Genomic DNA, 22,973 nt, shown 5'->3' on the forward strand with positions numbered 1-22,973 from the left:
GCGGGGCGGGCGGTACCTGCGCGGGGCCGGGATGGAGGCGGTGGCGCGGCCCCACGGGCGGCCCGCGGTGGGTGCCGGGGGCAGGGGGCGGCCCCGGTGGGTGCCGGGGGAACGACACACGACGGCCCCGGTGGATGCCGGCGGGCCGGTGGGGGCGGCCCGCGGCGCCGTCCGTGACCGCTGTCTCCGCGCAGGTGGAGGACGGCCTGCGGAGGCTGCGGAGCCTGCTGGAGGCCCGGCAGCGGCACCTGCGGGCCCGCATCGCCGCCTGCGAGGAGCTGACGGCGGAGATGGCCGCTCTCCAGGCCGCCCTGGGCGCTGGCTGCCGCCCGCCCTGCGTGAGCCCCGGCCCGGGCTCGGGCTCGGGCCCGGGCCGGCGGCGGGAGGCAGCGCCGCCCGCCCTTCCCCGTTCTCCAGCTCGCCGGGCGCCGGCCCCGGGCCGGGAGCTCCGTGCCTGGCGGCGAGGGGGACGCGAAGCCCTGAGGAGCCTCGGCGAGCGACCACGCGGGCCTGCCCGGGAACGGCTGGAGGAGCTCGTCCCGGCGGGGGCCGCGGTGGGAGCACGAAGGGCCCGAAGGCTCTCGCTCTGAAGAAGTCTTCCTAGTTGGTGCCGGGGGAGAGCCCGACGGGGGATACGCCAGTGAATACGGCCGATTCCCGTGGCTGGGGCCTTGGACTTTGCTTTCTCTTGTTGCACTGATATCTTATCTTACTCAATTTGCACTTTAAAATAAAGCAATATTGGCTTAGTCTGTGTCTCATCCCCCCTGCCTGCGTAGAGCTTATCTGCTTCGTACTGGAGGAGGCACAGCCTTCAGCCCAACTGCATCCGCGCGTCCCACGCGTTGGCTCTTGCCGTGACCTAACGAGATCAGGACTCGTTAACGGCTGACTTGATTTGAGAAGGGCTGGAGGAGCACGAAAGCTGTGCATTGTTTTGTGGGTAGCAACTCAATCTCCGATGATAACCACAACCCTGAAGTTGTAGATGCGTGATCCGAGAGGTACGAACGAACTACAGCCGGCCCAGCCTGCAGGTCTGGGCTTGGGAGATGCCCTTCAGCCCTTGGGGTGGGGTTTTTGCCCCATGGAAATGTTTTGCTACACTGAAAGCTTGATTTATTTGGCTTGGAGAGTCAGTCCATTTTCCTTATTGGCACTAGCTTTCCCCAAAGTTTCTATCCTCTTTATTGTAAAGTACTTAGCATCCCCGCTTTCAAGGTTTTACATACTAAAACTACCATCTTTACCACAGGAAATTTTGCCTTTCTCACTTCCCCTGCAGCTTCGGCTGGCTCAGAGTGCCTTACTGGCATTTGGCATGGTGGTACCTGCGTTCAACACAGCTGGTGTTTGCATGAAACCATTCTCAAAAATGAAGAAGAATTGTAGATTCACAACATCTACTCTAACTCTTGCCCACACCCGAGTGAAGGTCATTGTTCGGGGGGGAGGGAGGCGTCTGCTAAGGCAAACGCTGTTGTCTGTCAGGATTTGGAAATACCTTCGTGTCCTGACCCATCCTAAGGGGGTAGGGGAAGGATCCTCACGCTCATCTCCCAAATAGTTTATAAATACTCTGAGGAAAGACTATTGTAACACAATGTTTAAATAAGCATTTAATTAGGATTCCATTAGTATTAATATTGCTTTCAGTTCCAAAAAAGTTAATTTCCACTTCTTTGCAGATATTTCAAAGTACAATATTAACTTCATACAAAATGAGCAATTAAGCAAACACCATTATTTCACATTTTACATTCTTCAAAAAATACAAATTCATATTTACTCTTTTTTGGGTTTTGGAGATGCTCTTCCTTTGGAAGTACTGTACCTGTAACTAACATATTCACATTGCTCAATGTAAGCACATTTGTTCCCATGTTTCATAGTTAAATAAATTCCTTTAATACCATACACACATTCTTGAAAAACTGGGGTTCTTTCATTTTGTCATCTCCAAGCCCACTGCCCGGCTCCCCGTACGTGTCAAACAAAACAAAAGCAGTAAGTAGACAATCTACGGTTCTCCTAGACTTCCCGGTTTGACCATTACACCGCTGTCCATGCTGAAGACTGCTTCGGTAGCTAACCAGGCTCAAGGTTTGCGCATCCCTGCCCACCACGCTGACGCTGGTCTGTGTGAAATAGAACTGCAACTACAACTCTCTCTCCAAACAGGGGTCAGACAGATCGCTCCGGTTCAGTAAGCAAGTGGAAGGACACAAAGCTACACAGCAAGAAATACCAGCTACTGTAACTACGGTACTGCAAAAACATACCCTTGATTTTGCTGAAAAAGATCATATGAAAAAAACTTCTTGTAAGAAAAAGTAGAAACTGCATTTATTTGAGAAAGTGTACACTGCATAATGAACCAAATTTTGGCCAGCTTGCACACCACCAAAAGCATGGTGTGGGATTTTTAAACTAGTTCCAAGAAGACACACACTTAGACTATGTACACTACTACATAAATATCCAGTTTAATTTGCATTTCTCAGTGCAGACACAGAATCCAACCTCTAGAACATAGGATATATACCAAGACAAGACGCAAAAAAGTTAAAAGTTCAGCCCTGTCCATGAGTATCAACTACAGGTAACATTTATAAAAACTTGACATTGTTTCCAAAATATGTTACGGAAAAAATAGTGTACCAATTAAAAACTATGCAATCAGAAACTTGTAGGGTTTATTAAAGACATGCTCTTTTTTTTTTTTTTGCCTTACAGTCCAAATTGACTCAAACAGTTCTGCCCAGCTAGGTCAGATCACTAATGCCAAGGACTTTTCACCCATAGATCTTGAAGCATTTTACAAAGACAAGCTTCATTGTCCTCATTTCACAGGGAGGAAATGGAGGCACGGAGAAGTTAGGTGACTTGCCCGAGGTCTCACAGCCAGCCAGCAGCAGAACAAAGAACGTGACACCAAGACCCTGCCTGCTCCACATCACAGACCTGGCTGCCCCTCGCTTCAGTTGCCAGCTGTGCTCCCCCCAAATCAGGAACAGCTTTTCATCTCCAATCAGCTCCAAGGTCAATTACGCCTTAGCTACTCTCCCCCAGCACTTCCACAACCAACAGGCCAGTCGTAAGTTTGTTCTCAAGCCTTATTTATAATCGGTGCAGGAAGAGTACTGTAAACAGTTTAACAGTGTTGCTGCAGTTGCAAAACCAGTATCTGGGACGACTGCAGAAGTGCCATCCTCCATGAAGTAAGGCAGATAACATGACATCAAAAATTATCTCGAAGACAAATTTTAAAGGTGCAACATGCCTGTTTCAGAACAGCTTGTCACTTCTGTTCATACTCATCTGGCAGAACAGAGCAGAGGACAAAGGAGAAAGGACAGACGCCAAGGAACACAGCTGTGTCCAACAGAAGTGACTAGCAGCCCACCAGAAAGCGTGAGAGAAAAGGCCTGCTGAAGCACAGTGCTCTCAGTGGAGTATTTGCATAGATTGGACGTTTGCTAATGATGCATAATTTCTCTTGGGTATAGACAGGGAAGGGCACTATGTCACTGAGCTAGCTACTATATATATTGTTAGACAGACACAGACAGACTGACCACATGGGACAATGATCTTTAGCTACAAGTATTGCACCAAGTTAAGTGCTCATCTTTGCACACCCCTGTTAACTTTTACTCAGAGCAAAAATAAACTTTGTGAAAGTATATACAAAAGAAATTGCAGCAATTGGGTTAAAGAAAAAATAACCTAAAGTGCATTTTAGATACCTGTATGAGGTTCTGCGAACTAGTCTTTCTGGACACAGTCAGCATTAAAGAAGTGCCCAATTCGTACTTTGTTCTATACGATTCAGTACCAGCATTTAAACAGTGCCGATTTTCCATCCCTCTACCGTCTACAAGCATGAAAAGCAACTTCTACAGCCTTCAACTGCAGGCCAAGTCTGCTCGCTTGGGTCACTGCTTGGTGACTAGAACTACCGACATTGGTAATTAGACACATTCTACATGTTTAAGCTTCTGCACCCATCTAGAAACTGTAAGCAACCAAGTAAATCCCCATGAGCCACAAAACAGCAAAACCTTTAACACAGAACGATCCAGAGCAGTGCAGTTTTGCTCTCTGACTGATCATTAGAGGGGTTTGTGAAATGCAGATTTTGCAGAGGGAGGGCACGCTGTTCTGAGGCTCCAGCGTATTGACAGAACATGCCCCCTTCTGGGAATCCAATGTCTTACCAGATCTACAATGGTAGAAACCCCCCCTTTATTAGAAATGTCCTTGTGAATATGCTAAATGCTGGGGCGACAAGGGGAGAAGGACAGAAAATCCTCTGGCACTGAGGAAGGAATCTCAGGGCTTTGCTGCGACTGCCCTCTCTTGCCAGCTGCTCACGGATCTCCTCCCATCCAAGCGTGTTAGTGACCACCCCGGCAGTACAACGTTTGATCACACAGCACTGGGGACGATGCAAATGTTCACTGTGAAACGTATCAGATACATGCGGCATGGAACACTCTGGAAAGCAGACCAATGATTAAACAACAAAAGCAGACATCTGTACAACGCAAGCGGGTGGGATGCACAGTCCATGGTGCAGCGGCCTGTGCATTCACAGAATCACGCTGCTCTTGCCTCATTACGAGCTCTAATTAGTTTCACCTAAATTGCACCCTGCCTGATGCACATACAAGAGGGTAACGGCAAACCCAATGCACCTAAAAGTCAGCATAAATTTGGAACACATTGCTTTTCCTAGAACACACCAATAGAAACAGTAGCTGTGAAGAGAAAACAGCGGAGAGGTTAACCTCTGACACCCACTCAGAAAGGATGCATGCAGCACCTCACGGCTGCCAAGCACCACATTTCTAAATTAGCTTCTGATTTCAAAGCCTTTGGTAGATTATTCTACTCATTTCTGTCACAAAGGAGTTTCTGAAGATGCTATCTGGTCTGACCAGAAGCATGTTTTAGGTGGACTAAGTCACGAGTAGCAAAAGTAGCATGGAAAAATGCTTCCCTGAAGGACGGAAAGGCTCAGAAGAGGTTGCTAAATCCCCCAGCTGTCACATTTCGGGCCACATCTGGTACCCTTGTCCCCATCAGAGAAAACCCCGCAACTCCAGGGGAATCTATGTGCTCCCGCATTAGCAGACTCTCTCCCATGCACACACGCGTACATCCACTCACCCTCAAACACCACTGCCACACTACGCCACAGGAAAGGGGCAAGGCCCCTTGCAAGCGGCCTGTGCCCTGGGGGACCCCCCACGCAGCTCCAGGCACCGCTCACACTCCTCCAAAGCGGAGCTCTACGCAAGAGAGCTGGCAGGAGACTCACCCCTGTGAGGACAAGTCCCAGCCACAGAGGCTTGAGACGACTTCTTTTGTGTTCAAAGCAGTTCTTGCTGCCGTGCAACCAAACTGCATCACAAAATTAAGCTGTAGGAGAAAAACCAAGGGGGCCACCATCTCACTGCCCTCTAGGGATTACCATTACAAGAACAAAACATAAAATGCTTCGTTAATCTGCATTTCGTGGATGCAAACCTTATTGCTGCAGGACCCACATCCCCGCTGCGACAGCACTGCACAGCACTGCAACGTGTGCCAACACGCACAGAGAGGAAACACAATTAGCGTGTTTCCAGTTCAGCTGGTGCCCCCAAGCTCGTCACTGCAATTACCAAAACAGAGCACTCTGCCCTAGTAGAGCGACGCGACGCTTCCCAAGCACAAAGCATTCTTTGCACAGCCTCTCCTCCCTCACGTTCGCCCTAACAGGACAGTTCAACCCGTCTGCACTTAACAACTGGCAGCAAGTTGTCAGAGAGGTGAAAAAGCCAGTTCCCTTCAGCCCATTTCCACCTGTGCTGTGGCAGCGGATTCGCAAGGGAATAGAACGCGAGATCGCTTAAGCCACTGTCTCAGCTAAGACTGTGACAGCGGTGTTGGTAAGGCTACACAGAGCATGTCACGAGAGGGTTAAAAAACCTGCTAATCATCCGGTATCCTGGGGAGGTCTGGCTGCACTCATACAATTCTCCCCCCAGCAGGTACAAAGAGCAGCTTTGATCAAATACAAAGAGTGAAAGATCTCTATCCACCGGGAGTTTGCATTCCTAAATTTAGTGTGCAGAGACACTCCACGTTAATTGGCTTACAGTCATTATCTTTGTATCTCACTAATGACAACACTGTAAACTCAATAAAGACTATTTAATATTCTTTCCTTTAACACAAAAAGACAGCCAAAGCCAGAAAGATGGATAAAACACTATAAAATTACATCTTTTAAAATAATGCAGCATAAATAAACCATTTAGAATGAGACTGCATTTATTGCAACATTACAGGCTTTTTGGTGGAAGGGGGGGTTGTGTTTTATTTACCCTGAGTAGGTTAGAATATAGACTTTCAGTTTGATATGAAAAACTACTACGTTGTGTAACATCTTTTAGTCAAGAAATAGCCCCGTGCACAAAAAGCTGGCATTGCAGTAGGTTGGAGGCAGATTCAGGCAGAAATTATATAGCTTAACAGAAAAAAAGGAAGCATTTACAGACAGCTGAAGGATAGACTCACTGAATTCAAACTGAATTTATGTTGAATCATTCTGCAAATTTTCCTAGAGTTGCTCTTGACTAAAGATGAGAGTAACCAGCAAAGGCACCATGCTCCTGATTAAACAGTCGCGGGGGTTAAGAAGATGACTTGTTTCTGAACAGAGCCAAATAAATCAAAAGAGCAGCAGGCACCAATCTGACTACATCTGGGACTCACTGCATCCTTCAAAGAGAGGCAAAGAAAACAGACTCGAGCCTGAGTAAGCAGGGGCTCCGACTGGGTTTCCACATTGTGAAACAGTGTGTCTGCCACCACACTTTTAAGTCCTAATGAAATTAAATTAACAGATCTAACAGGAGCACAAGGTGATTGTGCTCTACTGAAATAAACTCCCTAAAATTTCTGTAGGCTTTAGTAACAGCATTAGTACAAAGCAAACCCAGGTATCAGCTCCCAACTCAGTGATGTGACAATCACATTCCAATAAAATTGCAGATAAATCACCTTCTACAATAATCCCATTTTCTACTACAGCAAATTCCTTTCCTGGGCTCCCCTTATAGTGCATGGTTAGTATCAGACATAAGAGAAGAAAATTATAGACCCAAGGAGTTGTAACAAAGACCCACTCACTGCCAGTACCTTAATCCCAAACATAAGTGATGTGCAATTGGAGACAAACTAACCCCCCTTTTTCTTTTTAAAATCTTTTTGCACACGAGTAACCTTAACTTCTGTGTTCACATATGACAAGCAAAAGTGACAGACAGTGCAGCCAAAACAGTTCATATATAACTTAGCTTTTTCTTTTTTTTTTCCTTTTCTTTTTTTAGATAGATTCTCAAAGATGGATGTACCTGGGACGTGACTAAGATGACATCTGTGAAGCAGAAATAAGCCACAAAACTTCCAAAGAGGAAGGAAAAAGAATTGATCCTTCAGTTTCTGCTTCTAAGGAGAAGGGTTTTACCCTCCAGGTGCAAAGGAAAATCTGGAACATCTTCACTTAGAGAAGCTGCTATTCAAACCAATTTCTTCCTCACCCTGCAGTAGTGCTTCGATTGGAATTATATTAGATGGGGTTTCAGGGCTTTGGAGGGACAGGAAGTCCGATACATCCATGGCACTTAATGTTTCAGTCTGTGAGTCTGAAGGGTTAACTATCTGACTGCTCTGCCCACACGAAGGCGAAGGGGAAGAGGAAGGAAAGGTCTGAGGCTGCAGCTGGGGAGCTGGCTGCTCCAAAGCTTTTGAATCAGGTGAGGAACATTCCTTCTTAATGGTGGCTTTGTCCTTGGCTGAGTCTCGGCAGGCACACTGACACTGGCAGGCCTCCTCCTGCTTTATAATAATGACAGGAACACTGAGACCAATCTGCTGAACAGGGTTTCCTGAAGGTGAAACAAAGACAAAACACAATGGAACTACATAATTTCACAGCAGGGAGAGACAATCTTTTTTAAATTAGACTGTATGCACCTTGCAGCAGAGATTACGTGTTACTATGTTCAAGCACAATGAATACCCCTAGCAGATGATAAATAAGAAAAAAGTGGCAGGTACTCTCTGCTGATGAGCAACCTGTCTAGGTTGAACCCAGGCATTAGAAGTCTGATCTAAATTTTTTACACAGCACAGTATGTCTCTTCTGACAACCACTGTAACTTTTACAGCATAAAATCCAATAAAGAGCGGCATTCAAATGCCCCAGTCCCTACTCACCAATCTTTGAAGATGATGATACAACATTACACCAGTGATTCTACTCCTTGACACCAACACAGGTATTTTCCTGTTCATTTTCTATAGTCTGCTTTCCTCTCCCATCTTGCTTCTCGTGCTTCCTCCTCACTCTTCCTACACTGCTCTACTTGCCTGGCTTCCATTCTTTTTTAAAATTTAAGTTTTAAACTTACCTGATCGCTCTTGACTCTGATTGATTCATCTTTGCAATACAATAACACTGTGTAGGAATCATGTTATGGAACAGAACTCCTACAGTTGTGTATCATCTTGATGAATCTCACAGATAGTGCTTACCAAAAACAATTGCTAAAGAACTGATTAAGTTTACTAGTTTACTTCCTGTTTCATATCTTCATTTAAAAGAAGAAAAAACAAATTATGTCCTTGCATTTCTGTCTTTTATTCTTCTAATAAGTTCCATTAAAATACCATTTTTATGAATACTGGATCTGATCTGGGAACCTGATTATCTTACAAGTTGTTAGAGAAACTACTACAGGACAGATCTCAGCACAAACCTACAAGTCTACAGCAGACTGCACTTAAAACACCTCAGGAAGGCAAAAAAAAAAATGAAAGGATTGTCTTCAACATTTCTGCAAGCAATAAAATCACCACAAATCCTGGTCAAGCTAGCAGTACTACAAACAGAGAAAGACAGAAAAACAAGTTCAGTGTCAAGCTTACCTGTGTTGCCAGCTACTGGTAATGCAGTGGTAAAAAAAACCTTTTCTACTACTTTTGGAACTTGTGGCTTTAAAGAAAAAAAAGAAAAAAGCATGAGTTGATTCCAATCAAATTTCTATTGTTCAAATTCTAAACACCTGCAATCAGGTGTTTAGAAAACAGCCATACACACATTCCAAAAATCAGGTGTTTAGAAACAGCCATACACACATTCCAAAAGGAACACACAGGAAAACTAATAAAAAAATGTAACAGTTTGGTTCTGGGCTATGTTCTGGCTATCCCAAAACTCAGAGTATTATTTCAGTAGTCCTAAAGATGGGGAGTAATTGCCCTCCCCACTACATGCTTGCTAACACAGCTTGTGGTTTTTGACAACTGATTGACTGAATTCTTAAAAAACTGCTCTGCTTGCTCATACTGCTTGTACCTGCTGCCATTCGCTCTTGACCATTTGCAACTGAGAAAGTCTAAAGATGGCAATAGTATTCTTACAGATAAAACACTTGAAGTCTCAGCTATCCAGATTTACTGGAGAACCAGAAACATTCTGTTTTCCCAGAAAACTTTTCATTATCTTTATCAGGCTAAATTAGGAAGAGACAGATAACAAAATGTCTAACACAAACTTTACAAAGTTTTTTTGTGCTTCTACTTGTCAGAAGTAATAGATTAAAACCCACATATATTCTCAGGACATGTCGTGCACTGTCGTGGATAAACCAAGCTGATACCTGCTGTGAGAAGTCTGTCGCTGGGCAAAAGAAGAAAGCAAGATTTTTCTGCACCCTGGATTTCTCTATATTTTCTATTTATTTCTTTATCTATTTTAGGGGCTGCATTGGCGACACGTTTATACACATTAACATGATAGGCATTATACGATACTGCATCCTGGTTTGTATCTTACAATTACAGGTTTGACCCCCTTCCTTTTCAAAAGCAAGGGCTCTAGGAGGAAGAGAGATGGTTCAAGCTGTTTCAAAGCCGTGCTGGACGTACTAACCATTTGTTCTTGGCTTTGTGGAGAACCAGTGGCACCATTTAAGATCCATTGTAAGTTTTGCTCTCCCATGACAATGCTGGACTGCAGAATAGCGGTGCTCTGAGAAGGAGTAATTGTTATAGTTGGATTACTGGTCAGAACAGAGTTCGCACCAACAGGCACAGTCTGAACTACAGCTGGCAAGGGCTCAGTGGCACTTGATCCTGTTGGGGCAGATGCCCCAGCAACCACTGAAAGTCCTTGTACAATGGGCTGTGGCGGTGTCTGAGTGTGCTGCAGGAAGTCTTGGTGACTGGCTGCAAACTGTGTGCTGTGAGGAACAGGCACTTCTGGGGATTGTAAAACAGTTGCAGGATTTCCAAATGCAGCTTGCTGTGAGCTGGTTCCTATGGAGGAGGGAGCAGCAGGTGCTGCTGAGGCTTGTAGTGCTGAATGCGAAGGCTCAGAGATGCCAAGCTGCAGTACAAGTGGAAGAGACAACGGTGCTGAGTCTCCTGCAGAAGGCGGAACAGCAGTGACTGAGTCTGCATGGCCGTTAAAACCTTCAATCAAGGCAGCTGCCAAAAGAAGCAAAGAAAAAATATAAATACATCAGTTCTCATAAGATCTGAATAAACAACTTTTTCACTGACCTTATCAGCTAGCTGATGGATTTTTGCTAAGTAAGGCATTACCACTTTCACATCTTCAGACTAGTGATCAAAAACATGTAACGCTAAACAGTGAAATCTAAAAGTAGGTCTAAATTCAGGAAGCCGGTAACACTGAATACTACACACAAGCTGATCAGCCTCATTAGCTCTCTCTAAGAAGCCTTTCTATCAGCGGGTTTGTACAGCTACTTCGAGAGAGGAAGCTTGAAAACAACGCTTATGTGGAAAGTCCAAGAGCATCAATGTCAGCATAGTATGACAACGCACTGTAAATACTCGGTCAGTTCCCCTGTCACCGCCTGAGTGTTACTCGTCTGTGAATACAATGCATTTCCAACACAAAAGAACTGCAACACTGAAGTTAAAGTTCCGTTTGCTACTTGGAGTTATGCGGGGCAGTAATCTTCAGTCTGAAATGCCGAATTAAGTACATGCATGTAGAGGGGGATAGTGCAGACACAATTTTTACCTGTCTGCTGAGAGTCATCCTGATTTGCAGTATGATCTGGGCTCTGAAACATAGACTCAAAGATGCTTGCTGGTGAGATTGTGCTAAGGTCTTGTCCATGTGTCTGGCAAACAGAAAATAAAGAGGAAGACATCAGATAATGTTATATCTCAGGTCTCCGTAAACTTTGCACAAATCCCAGTCAAGCAGCATATGAATGTCAGAAATACCTCTCCAATTAACCAGCCCCCTTCAGGAAAGGCAACATATTTCCCTTACCTAGTATAAAATGACACTTAGTTTTTATCACCCACAATCAAATTTACCAACACATAATGAGCAAATCCTTACAAAAATAAGTCCTTCAAAAGTAAAATATATCCTTCTGCATCCACACTTTGTTTAACGCTTATTTCTTGTAATACTCTGTTAGAAACAAAAACAGATATTAATTTGTTCTTGGCTGTTTGTGAAGCCTTTTCTGGAGCAGAAACAAAAGACCTCCACTTAGATTATATCCTGGGCTATGCACTACTGTGACCCACACTGCTCTAGGGACAGAATATATTAAAAAGCTGCCTACTGCTTCCACATCGAAGCACAAAAGAATGACACAGTCTCAACATTATATAATATTCCTCTATGTAAAGTTTCAGCTCCGTCAACAGTTATCAATAAGCAAGAACATTATTACGGTAAAATCAGATGCAGAGCCTTTAAAAACAGGTTGAATTAAGCACTGCATATTTTGGAGGAAAATCTCTCTCTCACTCAGTTATTCTGCTTTTAGACAGGAATGTTTATTTTTTGTTCCAACATTCCAAAAAGGACAGCAATAATGTCATATTTACAGGCTCAATAGGGTGTGTAAGAAACATACAGTTTTTGTCAAGAGAGAGCTTCCTGCAAACTGCCACAGGACACACAAAAAAGCAGTATTCAGTACATCTAAAACAATTCTATCCAAAGTCACTTATTCTGTGAAAGAGTACACCACCTCCACTAGCGAAATGAAAGCCTGAAGTAGAGCATGCCAGAGGCCTGAACAAGCGAAACAGAAGCCACCAGCCACACGTGTCTAATCTGCTGTGTCCTAGTTGACAGGACAAGCCAGGAAAAAGCAGAACTCAAATTACAGTAACAGTAACTCACTGGATTAGAGTTCTCCCGCAATTCTGAATCTGTTGATATGAGGCTTAAGTCACTCAGACAAAGTGAGTGGCTTGTATCCTGTAAAGAAGAAAAAGAAATTGAGTTCTAGATTAAAAAAATAGTGTCAGAGTGTCTTAAATTACTTTTTAGAGTCCACAGAATTCTGTCTACACATAATTTTTTTTACCTATATGTGACCCAAGTCTCAGTTCCAAAATCAAAGGAGCAATATTACTAAGCAAAGGATATTTAGTAGCTATCAAGGATTCTTAACATCTCTTTCACATCACTTCAAAAAAATTAAATAACCTAGAATTTTAATTACCACAGGAACAAATCAGCCTATAGAAAATAAAAAATTTAAACCTTAACAGTATTTATTTTACTTCACACACATATTACATAGTATTGATTAAAACATAAGAATCTACAAGGAAAGCATGATAATATATATAATTGCCTATAAACTTGTGTCAGTACGTGGCACTCAAAGCAGCAGTAGCCCAAGCATTAATGTGATTAAAAAAATAGAAAAATTTAGATTTGCTTTTTTAAGTAAAACTTGGTAACCAAATACCACACTAGAAGTTTCAGAAATACTGATGCCACCATTTACTATCAGCACACTGTAAGCACAGCATATGAGAATAAACCCTACACTGCCACCCTGAATGCCAGAAATTTCAGAATTGAAATTGAATTCTTGGTTCAAAAGAGGCACCCGTGGGTTTCTTCATGCGAGACGGGGCACCAAGTAGTTACAATTCCCTTTGAAAGTCCCAGCCTTAAATGTTATACCTTTAGAACAAGCTACAGACCAAATAATTTCTTCTCCAAAGTATGGTTTTATCTCCATCTAACACCAAAGCATTACGAAGAAGCACTACTAACCTCAGATACATTGTTATTGGGAAGTGCATTATACGAATGTCCTTTCTCATGACCTTTCATGTGACTCTTGAGACTATACTGTGTACTAAAAGTCTTCTCACAGCCATTACTGGGACAGAAGAAGGGTTTCTCCCCTACAGGCAGCACAAAACACATATAACAGACTTAGAAACATTATATCAGACACATACTTTTAAAGCACCTAGGAGAGTAATAATATTTTGTACAAACATGATAGTTCAATGCCACCTCATGCATTCAGAATTCTTTGGAGTCTTGCAGATAAAAGCTTCCATTTTACTACATGAACTGACACAAGAACACAACATTTAATTTTTATGCATCATTACTGATACATTTGTGAAATACGCTCATGAAATTCAAGACCCATCAAGCATAAATGGAATATTGGGGATTGCCCTGATCCAGGTGCAGGAGTTAGCACTTGGCCTTGTTGAACTTCATGAGCTTCACATGGGTGTGCTCCTCCAGCTTGTCAAGGTCCCTTTGGATGGCATCCTTTCCAAGTGTATCAACTGCATCACTCAGCTTGGTGTCACCCGCATATTATATGTAAGTATAAACACATACTAGGATTCTGAGAGTTAGTATAAACCGAATAAACTCAATTAAATAAAAAACAAACCCTTGGGACTTACCAGTATGTGTCCTAACATGTGTTTTAAGGTGGTGGCTTGCAGCAAAAGCCTTTCCACAGCCGTCATGCTCACACCTGAATGAGGCATCAGAGAAGAGTTAGCATCAGGCTTCTTTGATGCATTAGTTACAACCTTAGATCACGCTTTGCAATAGTCCCAGGACTCTGAAAAGCAGGCCTAATGCTAATCTGTGTTAGTAATCAGGTATCTCCCAAGAGCTGCTATGCACGCTACACAGACTAAAGGAGGGATCCAAACAGGACTTTAAAATTCAAGCACGAAGTCAGCATTAGAGGGGGGAGGGGGACGACACGACACTCCTTCATGGAATAAACACTGCATCACAGCAGAGAAGCAGCAATATGTTTTAAAAACATGCTCATCATGGCACACATTTACGTTTAAAAAACCAGCTTGACTATTCTTGTCTTTGAAGACAGTCATTTCATCTACTTTTACAGGCAACTGAGGGAGCTCTAGAACAGACATGCTCAAATGCTAGCCGCTTGCACTTTTCTCATGAGAATAGCTTTTCACAGGACACGAACAGCTGCCTTTTGGCACAGGTGGCCCACTACAGAAGTCCCACAGAAGTAAAAATTGCCATCCAGCAACTTACCGAAATGGCTTTTCTCCTGTGTGTGTTCGAATGTGCTTCCTCAGGTCACTGTGCGTTGTGAAGTATTTACTGCAGCCTTCTGATTCACAGTTAAATGTTTTCCCTGTGTGAAGCCTCTGATGTGCTTTCAACCTAAAAAGCATGCCAAAAAAATCCCTCTTATGACCTGTAGTATGAGACGGCCCCTACCTGAGGCAAGCAAGCCATCCATTCCGACGTGTAGGATAGGATCAAAGGCTAAACATATTCTGAATTGAAGGTAACTAGCTTATGAAAATAAATGTTATCACTTCCAAAGTCCTCAAGCAAATCTGAGAATTCCTTGTGTCTGTGCACCATCTTCAATACTATTGTAATATAAATAAGCTAAGTATGTCATCATAGGTTCTGTCATCCTACTGTTGGTATAGCACTTACACATTTTGTGGGGTTTATGTTCATATCTGTACCTGGAAGAAGCATAACAATTGTATTCAGACACAAACAAAAGGTAGATGCAACCTGCAAAACAGCAACAGCCACATCTGCAAGAGAAATAGGCAGAGACTTCCTACCTGTACAGTGTATTGAATGCCTTTTCACAGCCTTGCACATCACATTCAAACGGCTTTTCCTTAGTGTGCACTCGAACATGGATTTTGAGGCTGTAGGAGGTAAGAAAGGCTTTGCCACAGCCTTCCTGATTGCAGACAAAAGTGTACTCCCCACGATGTGTCTTTTGGTGAGTGCGCAGGTTTCCGGCAGTGCTATAGGTGCGTGGACAGCCCTCAAAGGTGCACTGGTATCTCTTAACCTAAGAGACAAAATGCTGCATACTTAATAATTTGTAAGCATTTCTGGAATCCAGACAGGGTAGAACTGCAGTTAAACATCAAAGACAATGGAATAGATTTTCACCCCAAAAGGCAAAAAAAAAAATTTCTGTTTAATTATCAGATAACTTAATATTTCTGCTGCACTATGTGAGGAAGGAGTGGCACACACTGGAAAGCAGGCTGACCTTATAGAAGAATAGTAATCTAATAGAAGAGAGGAAAAAAGGAAAAAATCTGATAAAATAGTTGGAAAAGACACTGAGAGGCTAACAAACCTACCTGCTATTCCCATATGTAGCACCTACATTCCACGCAGGTGCTTCTAGCAGAGCTACTTATTTACAGAGGAGGAAGACAGGGGAAAATGTACTTTCACAACCTGACCCTCAAACGCACTGCCCTGTATGCTGAATTCCCATTAACACCTTGAATGAGAACTACACTTTTCAGCGTCTCCTATGGTCTAACCATCAGTCCATTTATTACTTCACTTTCAAAAGCAGCCTTCATTGTGCTTTGTTCTTCTCCTGTGTTTACTTAAGTAGTCAGTGTCTGAAGTGTAACGAATCAAACAAGGTGCTTTACATCAAAAGGCAAGTGTTACAGATTTCTTAGCTATCTAGATCACCAGGAAACAATTCCATATTGAACTAGATTTGGTAGCCTTCCCAGCTTCTGCAACAGGCAGAAAGAGACCATGTAGAAGCTTCCAGCGTGCAAGTCATAACGCTTAGTTAAATCCCATTCCCTCTTGTGAAGTAGAAGGAATAAGCCATCTGACATGCTTGAATAAATTTATCTTCGACATTATCAGACTGATGGCTTTTATTTGACTGTCACAGTTGAGAAACCTTAACATCTAAAAGTGATTATGGAGCCCAAGAGAGGACTTGATGGTTGACAGGCAAGAAGCAGCAGAGTATTCCAAAAGTATTTCCATTGATTTGGAAATGTTTAGAAAGGTAATGCAAACTCACAACAGAGGAGCAGAAACTTGCAGATTTCATATTCTAACAACTAGTCAGGAGGGTAATATAGCCAGCAATTTCCTTCTTCTCCAAGGCACAAAGCACCTATCTCACAGTACCTAGTAGTATTGCTTAGAAAAGGCTGCAGACTGTCTTCAAAAACGGAGATACTGAATTGGGGGTTGATACCAGGAGAACCAGACAAACCTATACGTAACCAATGTGTGACATTTATGGGTTTCTACCCATCCCATGACTCAACAACTGTTCTTTTTTCTTTATATACACTCATCAGAAAATAGCATTTGATAAACACTTTTTTTTTTTTTTTACTACCATGGCTTGGAAGCTGAGAACAGAATAACATGGGATTCCTTGACCTATTGTCAGGTAAGTATAAAAATCACTTTATTTGAAGTCATGCTCCTCAGAATAATGGGAATTGAGGTAGATGTGTTAAGTAGGAGTAACACCAAAAACACATCGTTCTTGGTGTGCCTAATCAAGGACTGAATATTTTTTAATCCTTCTATAAAATAACTGATTAATGCTTTGTGTAATATCACATAAATGAAAGAAACAATGGACCCTCAGTAAAATCACTACGAGATCTGTAAATGGCTCTCAAACACATATGTATTTTGTCCAAAAATCGATTCCCATTGATGTACTACAATGGCACAAGAATAAGGAGAGCTGAGGGGATCAGGAACACATTATTTCTTATGCCAACAGCTGTTGGTACTGTTGGAGACCGTATCAGTGCTATAAGGTCCAAAGGAAGGTACACACCTCCAGGTTTTGTTTCTCAAATAGTCCAAGTAACAGCCCTTCACGGTGTCAATTTGAGCCACATGCACTCAGCATTTCCTCTTAAGAGCATGCCTACTAGATCCTACATGAAGCACCTGAGAACTGAGGCACCCAAAGGATATTTCATTGCATGCTTTCACTCCCCTCTCTTGATATACAGGTTTAAGGCCTTCATAACAGAACAAGGGTCTAATGCACTAAGGTATGCATTTCAGGGCTGTAACAACCGGGTAACTAAGGCCCAGGCTCTGCCTGTCCAGAAGATCACCTCTAGAATAAGGGTAACCCAGGAAACGAGCTCTTCCGTACGGGCAGGGATTGCAGTTAACTAAACGCATCATCCCAACAGCGTCCCAGGAAGCACTGTGGTCATACAGTGCCCTGGCACAAACTCATACCAGGTATAATTTGGGTTCTAGTTGGCCCTCCATAAGGAAAGAGAAATAAATAGTCTCTCAGTCACTTCCCCCCTATTTTGTAGGGGACAAAATTGCCAGTAGGACCCCTTTAAGAAAGCGTTATAAAATCTGAGTGTATAGGAGCTGAGTAATCTCTTGTGTGGTCTCAGTCTGCAGCCTCTTGTTGATGCCACAACAATAGGCTGGCATCTACCTTCGCCTTCCTTTGATAAAACCTTAGTATTTGGAGAATATTAAAGCAGGTTAGACATACAAGAGATCCTTACATGGAGCATAGAAGTACTGTAACTATAAACCTAGAAAGCCATAAGACAACTATAAAATAACTAGCAGTAGTTTTCATTTGGCTAGTACTGAATTCAGTTCCTGCCTCTTAGATATAGTTGATGCTAGCAGCATATTGCTAAATGGAGATGAGTTTTCCACGCTATTTATTATCAACACTTATCTTACTACTCGATTAATCCAGGGAGAAACTTTACTCTCAAATGCAGACTTGAACAGACAATTACATATCCAGGAACTAGTTCTCCATGCTCTTCTAATTTCACATGACAGATGAGAAGCAACATTATCCCACAGAATTGTAACTACCATAAAAAATACTTAGCTCTTGCAAAATACAGTAGGGGAGGAAAGGATAGCAGAAAGAAGTTACAGAGGATGGCAAAAGAACAAGTATAAAAAAGCATTTTGTGCCAGTAAGATTGAGAGAAAGTTACCCATAAGGGGCTTATTAAAAACTACAGTTCAGGAGCCTTACTGCCAAAACCCAAAAACTTTTCCTTTTTCAAAATATCTTGCCCTGCTGAAGTGCCACTTCTTCCAATCCTCACTACATTCCCATCTAACAAGAGAGACCGTGTATTTGTTCGTGGCTTTTTGGTTGTTTTTTTTTTTATAAAAGGGACGGGGAATAGAACCTACTCTACACTTCACTATAACAGCTTTAAATAATCTAAAAAAAAAAAAGCTAGTTGGGAGATATTAATTCAATTTATTCTGATACTGTATTTTATTTAAGATACACTGTTTCCTCTTTATTTCTATAGACACTAGTTACCTAGGCTGCCCTAAGTACAGGAAAGGTGATGAAATCATATCAGAACATGTGGGAAAATGTCCTTTTGGACTCATGACTTGCCAGACTACCATGAAATTCACAATACAGGGCAAATTCCTGCCAAATCCTTCTCCTCCTGTGATCCATGGTTTATTATAAAGCATTTAACTTACTGTAGATCTGCTAGTCAAGAAATACAAGTGTGCTAAAGCAATGGAAGTGGTGTGCTACACCAAAACCAGCTGTTAATGTCTGCATCTGATTCTCCCTTGATTTTGTACAAGATAGTAAAAAGAAGAAAGATGAAAAACATCAAGTGTTTAAGTTGAACAAATGATCTGGACGATAGGACCAACAGTAACTTGAAGAGGAAGAGATTTTGGAGGTCTTCACATTTTTGTCTAGTCAGTTAGCATTATAAGAAGCACCATACAGAGAAGGAAACAGTAATTCCACTGTAAAGCAACTTGCCCTTAATTTATAGTTCAAATCGGGTAAAAGTTATCAATAAATATCCAAGCATTATGATACAGTTACAACATAATTAAGAAGTTTGGTTATGTTGAGTCAGCCAAAACACAAGAGCATAGACCGATAAAACACAGACACTAGGTCAGAAAGTATATTTTATTAGAGGAGAAGGGGTACATTATCTTCACCAGGGATCATCAGATTCAGTACAATTTATGTATCAGTACTGAAGTAAGTGTTCCCTGTTAAGAGTTTTAAGGCAGCTGGAAATTAACACTTTACATACTGCATTACAGGACATTCTCCACAGTACTTCCCATAATAAACAAGGGATTTGACACAGGCATGAACTACCTAAAAATCAAGTGAGGATTACAGTTCTGTGAAGCTTTCTACGTGTTTACATTTAGGTCTAGAAAGTCAAAGAAAAGGATAATATTAATTATAGATTACGGATTTGGCTCCTAGCTGCTAATGCACATATTTAAGGAAGATGGCAGTACCACTTCCAGCTTAATGGCCTGACCTATGACAAAGGCCTTGCAGTGCTACCCCCTTTCTCAAAGACCAAATCTTTATTTCACAAATTATTCTGAGAAGGATACTGCAGACAGAAGCGATACTACCACCATGTTCTAAGCAAAATAAAACTTTCTGTAAAGCAGCAAAGGATTTAATTCTCTTTTCACATTAGCACATCAAATAAGCACTGATTATACACATAAAATTATGTAGATATTGACCATGAAAGACTCACAGTTACAGCAGCACGTACTCAAGACCATTGCCATATGCAAGCAACAACAAAAAAGAAACATGGCAGCAACAGGAGAAACCACAGATGGCTAGGATAGATGGCGTACAGAAACAAGTTGCTTTGAAGATAAAGGCTGTGGCTGCATCACGTATGCTTTTTGCAAAGGACAGTGTGCTGTCTCTCCTGAGGAGATGCACCAGAGGGAAGCTAGAAGAGCATTAATTAAGCATTTACCTAAGAAGTAGGAACTAACTGTCCAATAATCAACACAACTGGCAAAAGCTGAGCCTGACACACTGTGCCAAAGTCTACTTAAACTACTTCATTTAACTTCAACTCACCTTGAGTGTATGAGATTCCCCTTAAATTGCTATTTTTTCTGTCATCATTGAACAAAAAAATTAATGAATTTGAAATAGAAGACTATATCACATTTATTCTTACAGGCAGAATTATAGTGAGAGAAGTATAATATAAGAAAATGAAGTTAAAGGTAATTAATGAAGCATAAACCCCTCGTTTGCTTCATAAATGTCCAAGACTGACCTGAAAATTTAAGACTTCAAAAAGTTATCTCAAGTATTAGAACTGCTACAGATGTTTTGGAAGTACCAAAGAATTGGACTGCTGACTTTGAGAGATGAGCCAAATGTTCAGGGGTGTTAGGGCCTTCCCCTCCCCATCTCCAAACAACTTATCAAGCATTAGAAACAGCAGGACAAAGGGTTTTACGAGATGGAAGAGTGTCACATATGCTTAGGGCTGATTTCTACTGCACTGAAATTATAGTGTAACTCCCCCCGCCATTTCCATTCAAGAGTTGGAAAATAAATTCAGATAAAGGATTTCATTAGGGAATTCCAGGTCTTACAAGCCTTTTTTAAAAAGGAGGGGTGAAGAAATAAAACCAGTTTAATTGCATGTGCAGTCACCAACACCTGTTTAGCTAGTACACACTGTTCTCGGACACTGCAGATTGCAAGCTGATTATCCTATAAAAAGAAAAGAAAGTACTAATATGACTGGCATACAAAAATTAAGTATTTTAGCAGCTAAGAAGGCAGGATACAGCAGCTGCTAATATGAATAACAACGGAGCAAAAGGAGTTTCTTAGACTTAAATGGGCTTATTGAACAAACCTCAGTCCAGAAGTTTCATAACTAGTTGCAAGGCTGACCTCCTACAGCCCCATTTCCTCACTGCCGAGCAAGCAATAATGAAGGTTCCCCACTAATCTAAATTATTCAGAGCATTCAAACCCAGCTTCCTCTCTCAGCAAGAGCTTGTTTCTGCAATTCTCTTACACTGAATATCAGTTACACAAGTAGTTGATACTACTACCACTGATACTAGCACAGACGCTTATCTAGATCATCCCGTATTTAACTCAGAAAGGCCAAAAAAGGAGCACAAAGTTGTCACTGCATTGGTATTTCAGTCAACTTTGCATTGCTTTTGCACCTAAAAAGCAAGAATCCCAAGTCAGTCTGTACAGGCCCTCACTGCTTTGCGTGCCAGTAGCATTCATTAGGGAAACAGAATTACAAGGAATCACCATTTTAAAGATGTAAGCTGACTTAAGCTTTCAAAGTACAGCAGAAGGTACTCCAAAGTTTCCCTTATTTTCTTCTCACAGTTTCCCTGCGAGTGACACAATAAAGCTACAAGCAATTTTAAGTTTGGCATCCTCAGTTTCATACTTTAGCTACTGCCAAGAGTCTGGAATTTAGCCTGTAACTCGGATGCGCTTTTCTCAAGAATGTGGTTGACCACAAAATAACTGAGTTCATGTTCTTTTTAGTTATCTCTGAACTCAGGAAATAATTGTCCAACCAAAAGAAAAATAAAAGACCACTAAAATCACATACGCTACTAATATAAACACAATTTCAGTACCGTATTCTCCTGCTCTCTAGTGTGTTGTCGCATGTCAAAAAGTGCTTCCTGGCTGCTTCACAAGAAAGCAGCAGGATATGAGTGAAAACTGATGACACTCGCAGCTTTGCTGCTGATCCACTACGTGACTGTGGGAAACGGTTATGCCTATCAGCACAAAGCATTACTATCACTAAAAGTAACAGCAGATTTAACGGAGCGTAATTCACTCCACTATACAGTAACCTTTAAGAACAAGGGAGGCTTCTGTCTGCCTTCTGTCAAACAGCTTTAGAAAAACGCATTTTCAAAGCATTTAAGATCACCAGGTGAAAAGGACTCACAATAAGCATAAAATTCAGAATCACATTTAACTACTTACTTCTTTAAGCTTGGTTTCCGGGCATTCAGACTGCAAAGTGAGCGTTGCTCCTTCGATATTTCTTGGCATAGGAGTTGAACCAGGATTTATGGTTAGATGAATCTGATCTGGAGAAATAATATGTTGCACATAACCCTGGGACATTCCTTCATGATCTGCTATTAAATGAAATCCTTCTTCATGACCCTCTGGTAAAAAAGGCAAGTGATCACCACACTGTCCTTCATCCTCATCATCTTCCAGTACGCTGTGGTCTTGCTCTATGAGAACAGTTGTCCTGTCATAGACCGTCCCAGACGATGAAGAAACCAGCCCGTTCTTATCAGCAAACCTCATCATATTGTCATCTTGGGTTAAATCGTCTTCCTCCACTTCATAGTAGATAACGTTGCCTTCAGGACTGTTCTCCCCCATGGCTCACCGCCTCTCAGTGCGACATCGTGAAGTTAGACCGTAACGACTCATCTGCAACAGAAGGGCGGGCGGCGGGGGGTCAGGCGGCTCTGCCCCGGCCGGGCCGGGCCGGGCCGGGCCCCCGCTCCGCTCGCAGGCGCAGCGCCGCGCGGCCGGGCAGGGGCCCCGCGGCCCCGGCCGCCCAGCCAGGCTCAGGGCGGGCGGTGGCGGAGGGGGTGCCGGGCCGTGCGCCGCGGCCCGGGGAAAGCGTCCCCTCCCTGAGCGCGGCGCTACCCCCGCCCGGCCCGGCCCCATACTGCCGCGCGGCCCCGCCGAGAGCCGCTACCAGGGCTGCGCCAGACCTCACCGCCCCCCAGCCCGGGCGCCGAGACGCAGCCCCACCGCCCTCCAGCCGGCCCCGCCGCGCTCACCGAGCTCCCGGCAGCGGCGGCACCTCCTTCCCCACCCCAGCGGCACCATGATTACCAGCACACTCACTTCCGCTTCCGGCCGCGCACAGCCCGACGGGAGCGCCGCGCCCACCGCGGGGCCTCGCGGGAAGGGGCTGCGAGGCGGGGGCGGGGCCGCGCCTGCGCACTCGGC

General features: G+C 43.0%; 1 protein-coding gene across 2 annotated transcripts; it reads right to left on the reverse strand.

The window, feature by feature from the left end:
• Positions 1-1,632: 1,632 nt before the first annotated feature.
• MTF1 (metal regulatory transcription factor 1) lies at positions 1,633-22,888 on the reverse strand. 2 transcript variants are annotated; one of them, XM_072885137.1, is made up of 11 exons: positions 22,869-22,888; positions 21,978-22,442; positions 14,968-15,206; positions 14,414-14,545; positions 13,795-13,868; positions 13,136-13,269; positions 12,245-12,322; positions 11,114-11,216; positions 9,992-10,548; positions 8,986-9,052; positions 1,633-7,943 (listed from the first exon to the last, which is right to left on the reverse strand). In XM_072885137.1, the coding sequence occupies exons 2-11, from the start codon at positions 22,389-22,391 to the stop codon at positions 7,555-7,557; spliced, it is 2,187 nt and encodes a 728-aa protein (XP_072741238.1). In that variant the 5' UTR covers positions 22,392-22,442; positions 22,869-22,888; the 3' UTR covers positions 1,633-7,554. The 2 variants fall into 2 exon arrangements, with proteins under 2 accessions (XP_072741238.1, XP_072741236.1); XM_072885135.1 differs by having other exon boundaries at positions 22,802-22,885.
• Positions 22,889-22,973: the final 85 nt, after the last annotated feature.

This window comes from Ciconia boyciana, chromosome 21, assembly GCF_034638445.1.
Source record: "Ciconia boyciana chromosome 21, ASM3463844v1, whole genome shotgun sequence".
NCBI classification, from domain to species: Eukaryota; Metazoa; Chordata; class Aves; order Ciconiiformes; family Ciconiidae; genus Ciconia; species Ciconia boyciana.

Bases quoted from the DNA above. Each gene is read 5' to 3' on its own strand.
- MTF1 (XM_072885137.1), bottom strand. From the start codon at position 22,391: ATGGGGGAGAACAGTCCTGAAGGCAACGTTATCTACTATGAAGTGGAG. The intron at 13,869-14,413 runs GTAAGTTGCTGG...TGCCTCATTCAG, and splicing joins ACAGGAGAAAAGCCATTTCG to GTGTGAGCATGACGGCTGTG. The intron at 11,217-12,244 runs GTGAGTTACTGT...TCTGTTTGCCAG, and splicing joins TGCGGGAGAACTCTAATCCA to ACACATGGACAAGACCTTAG.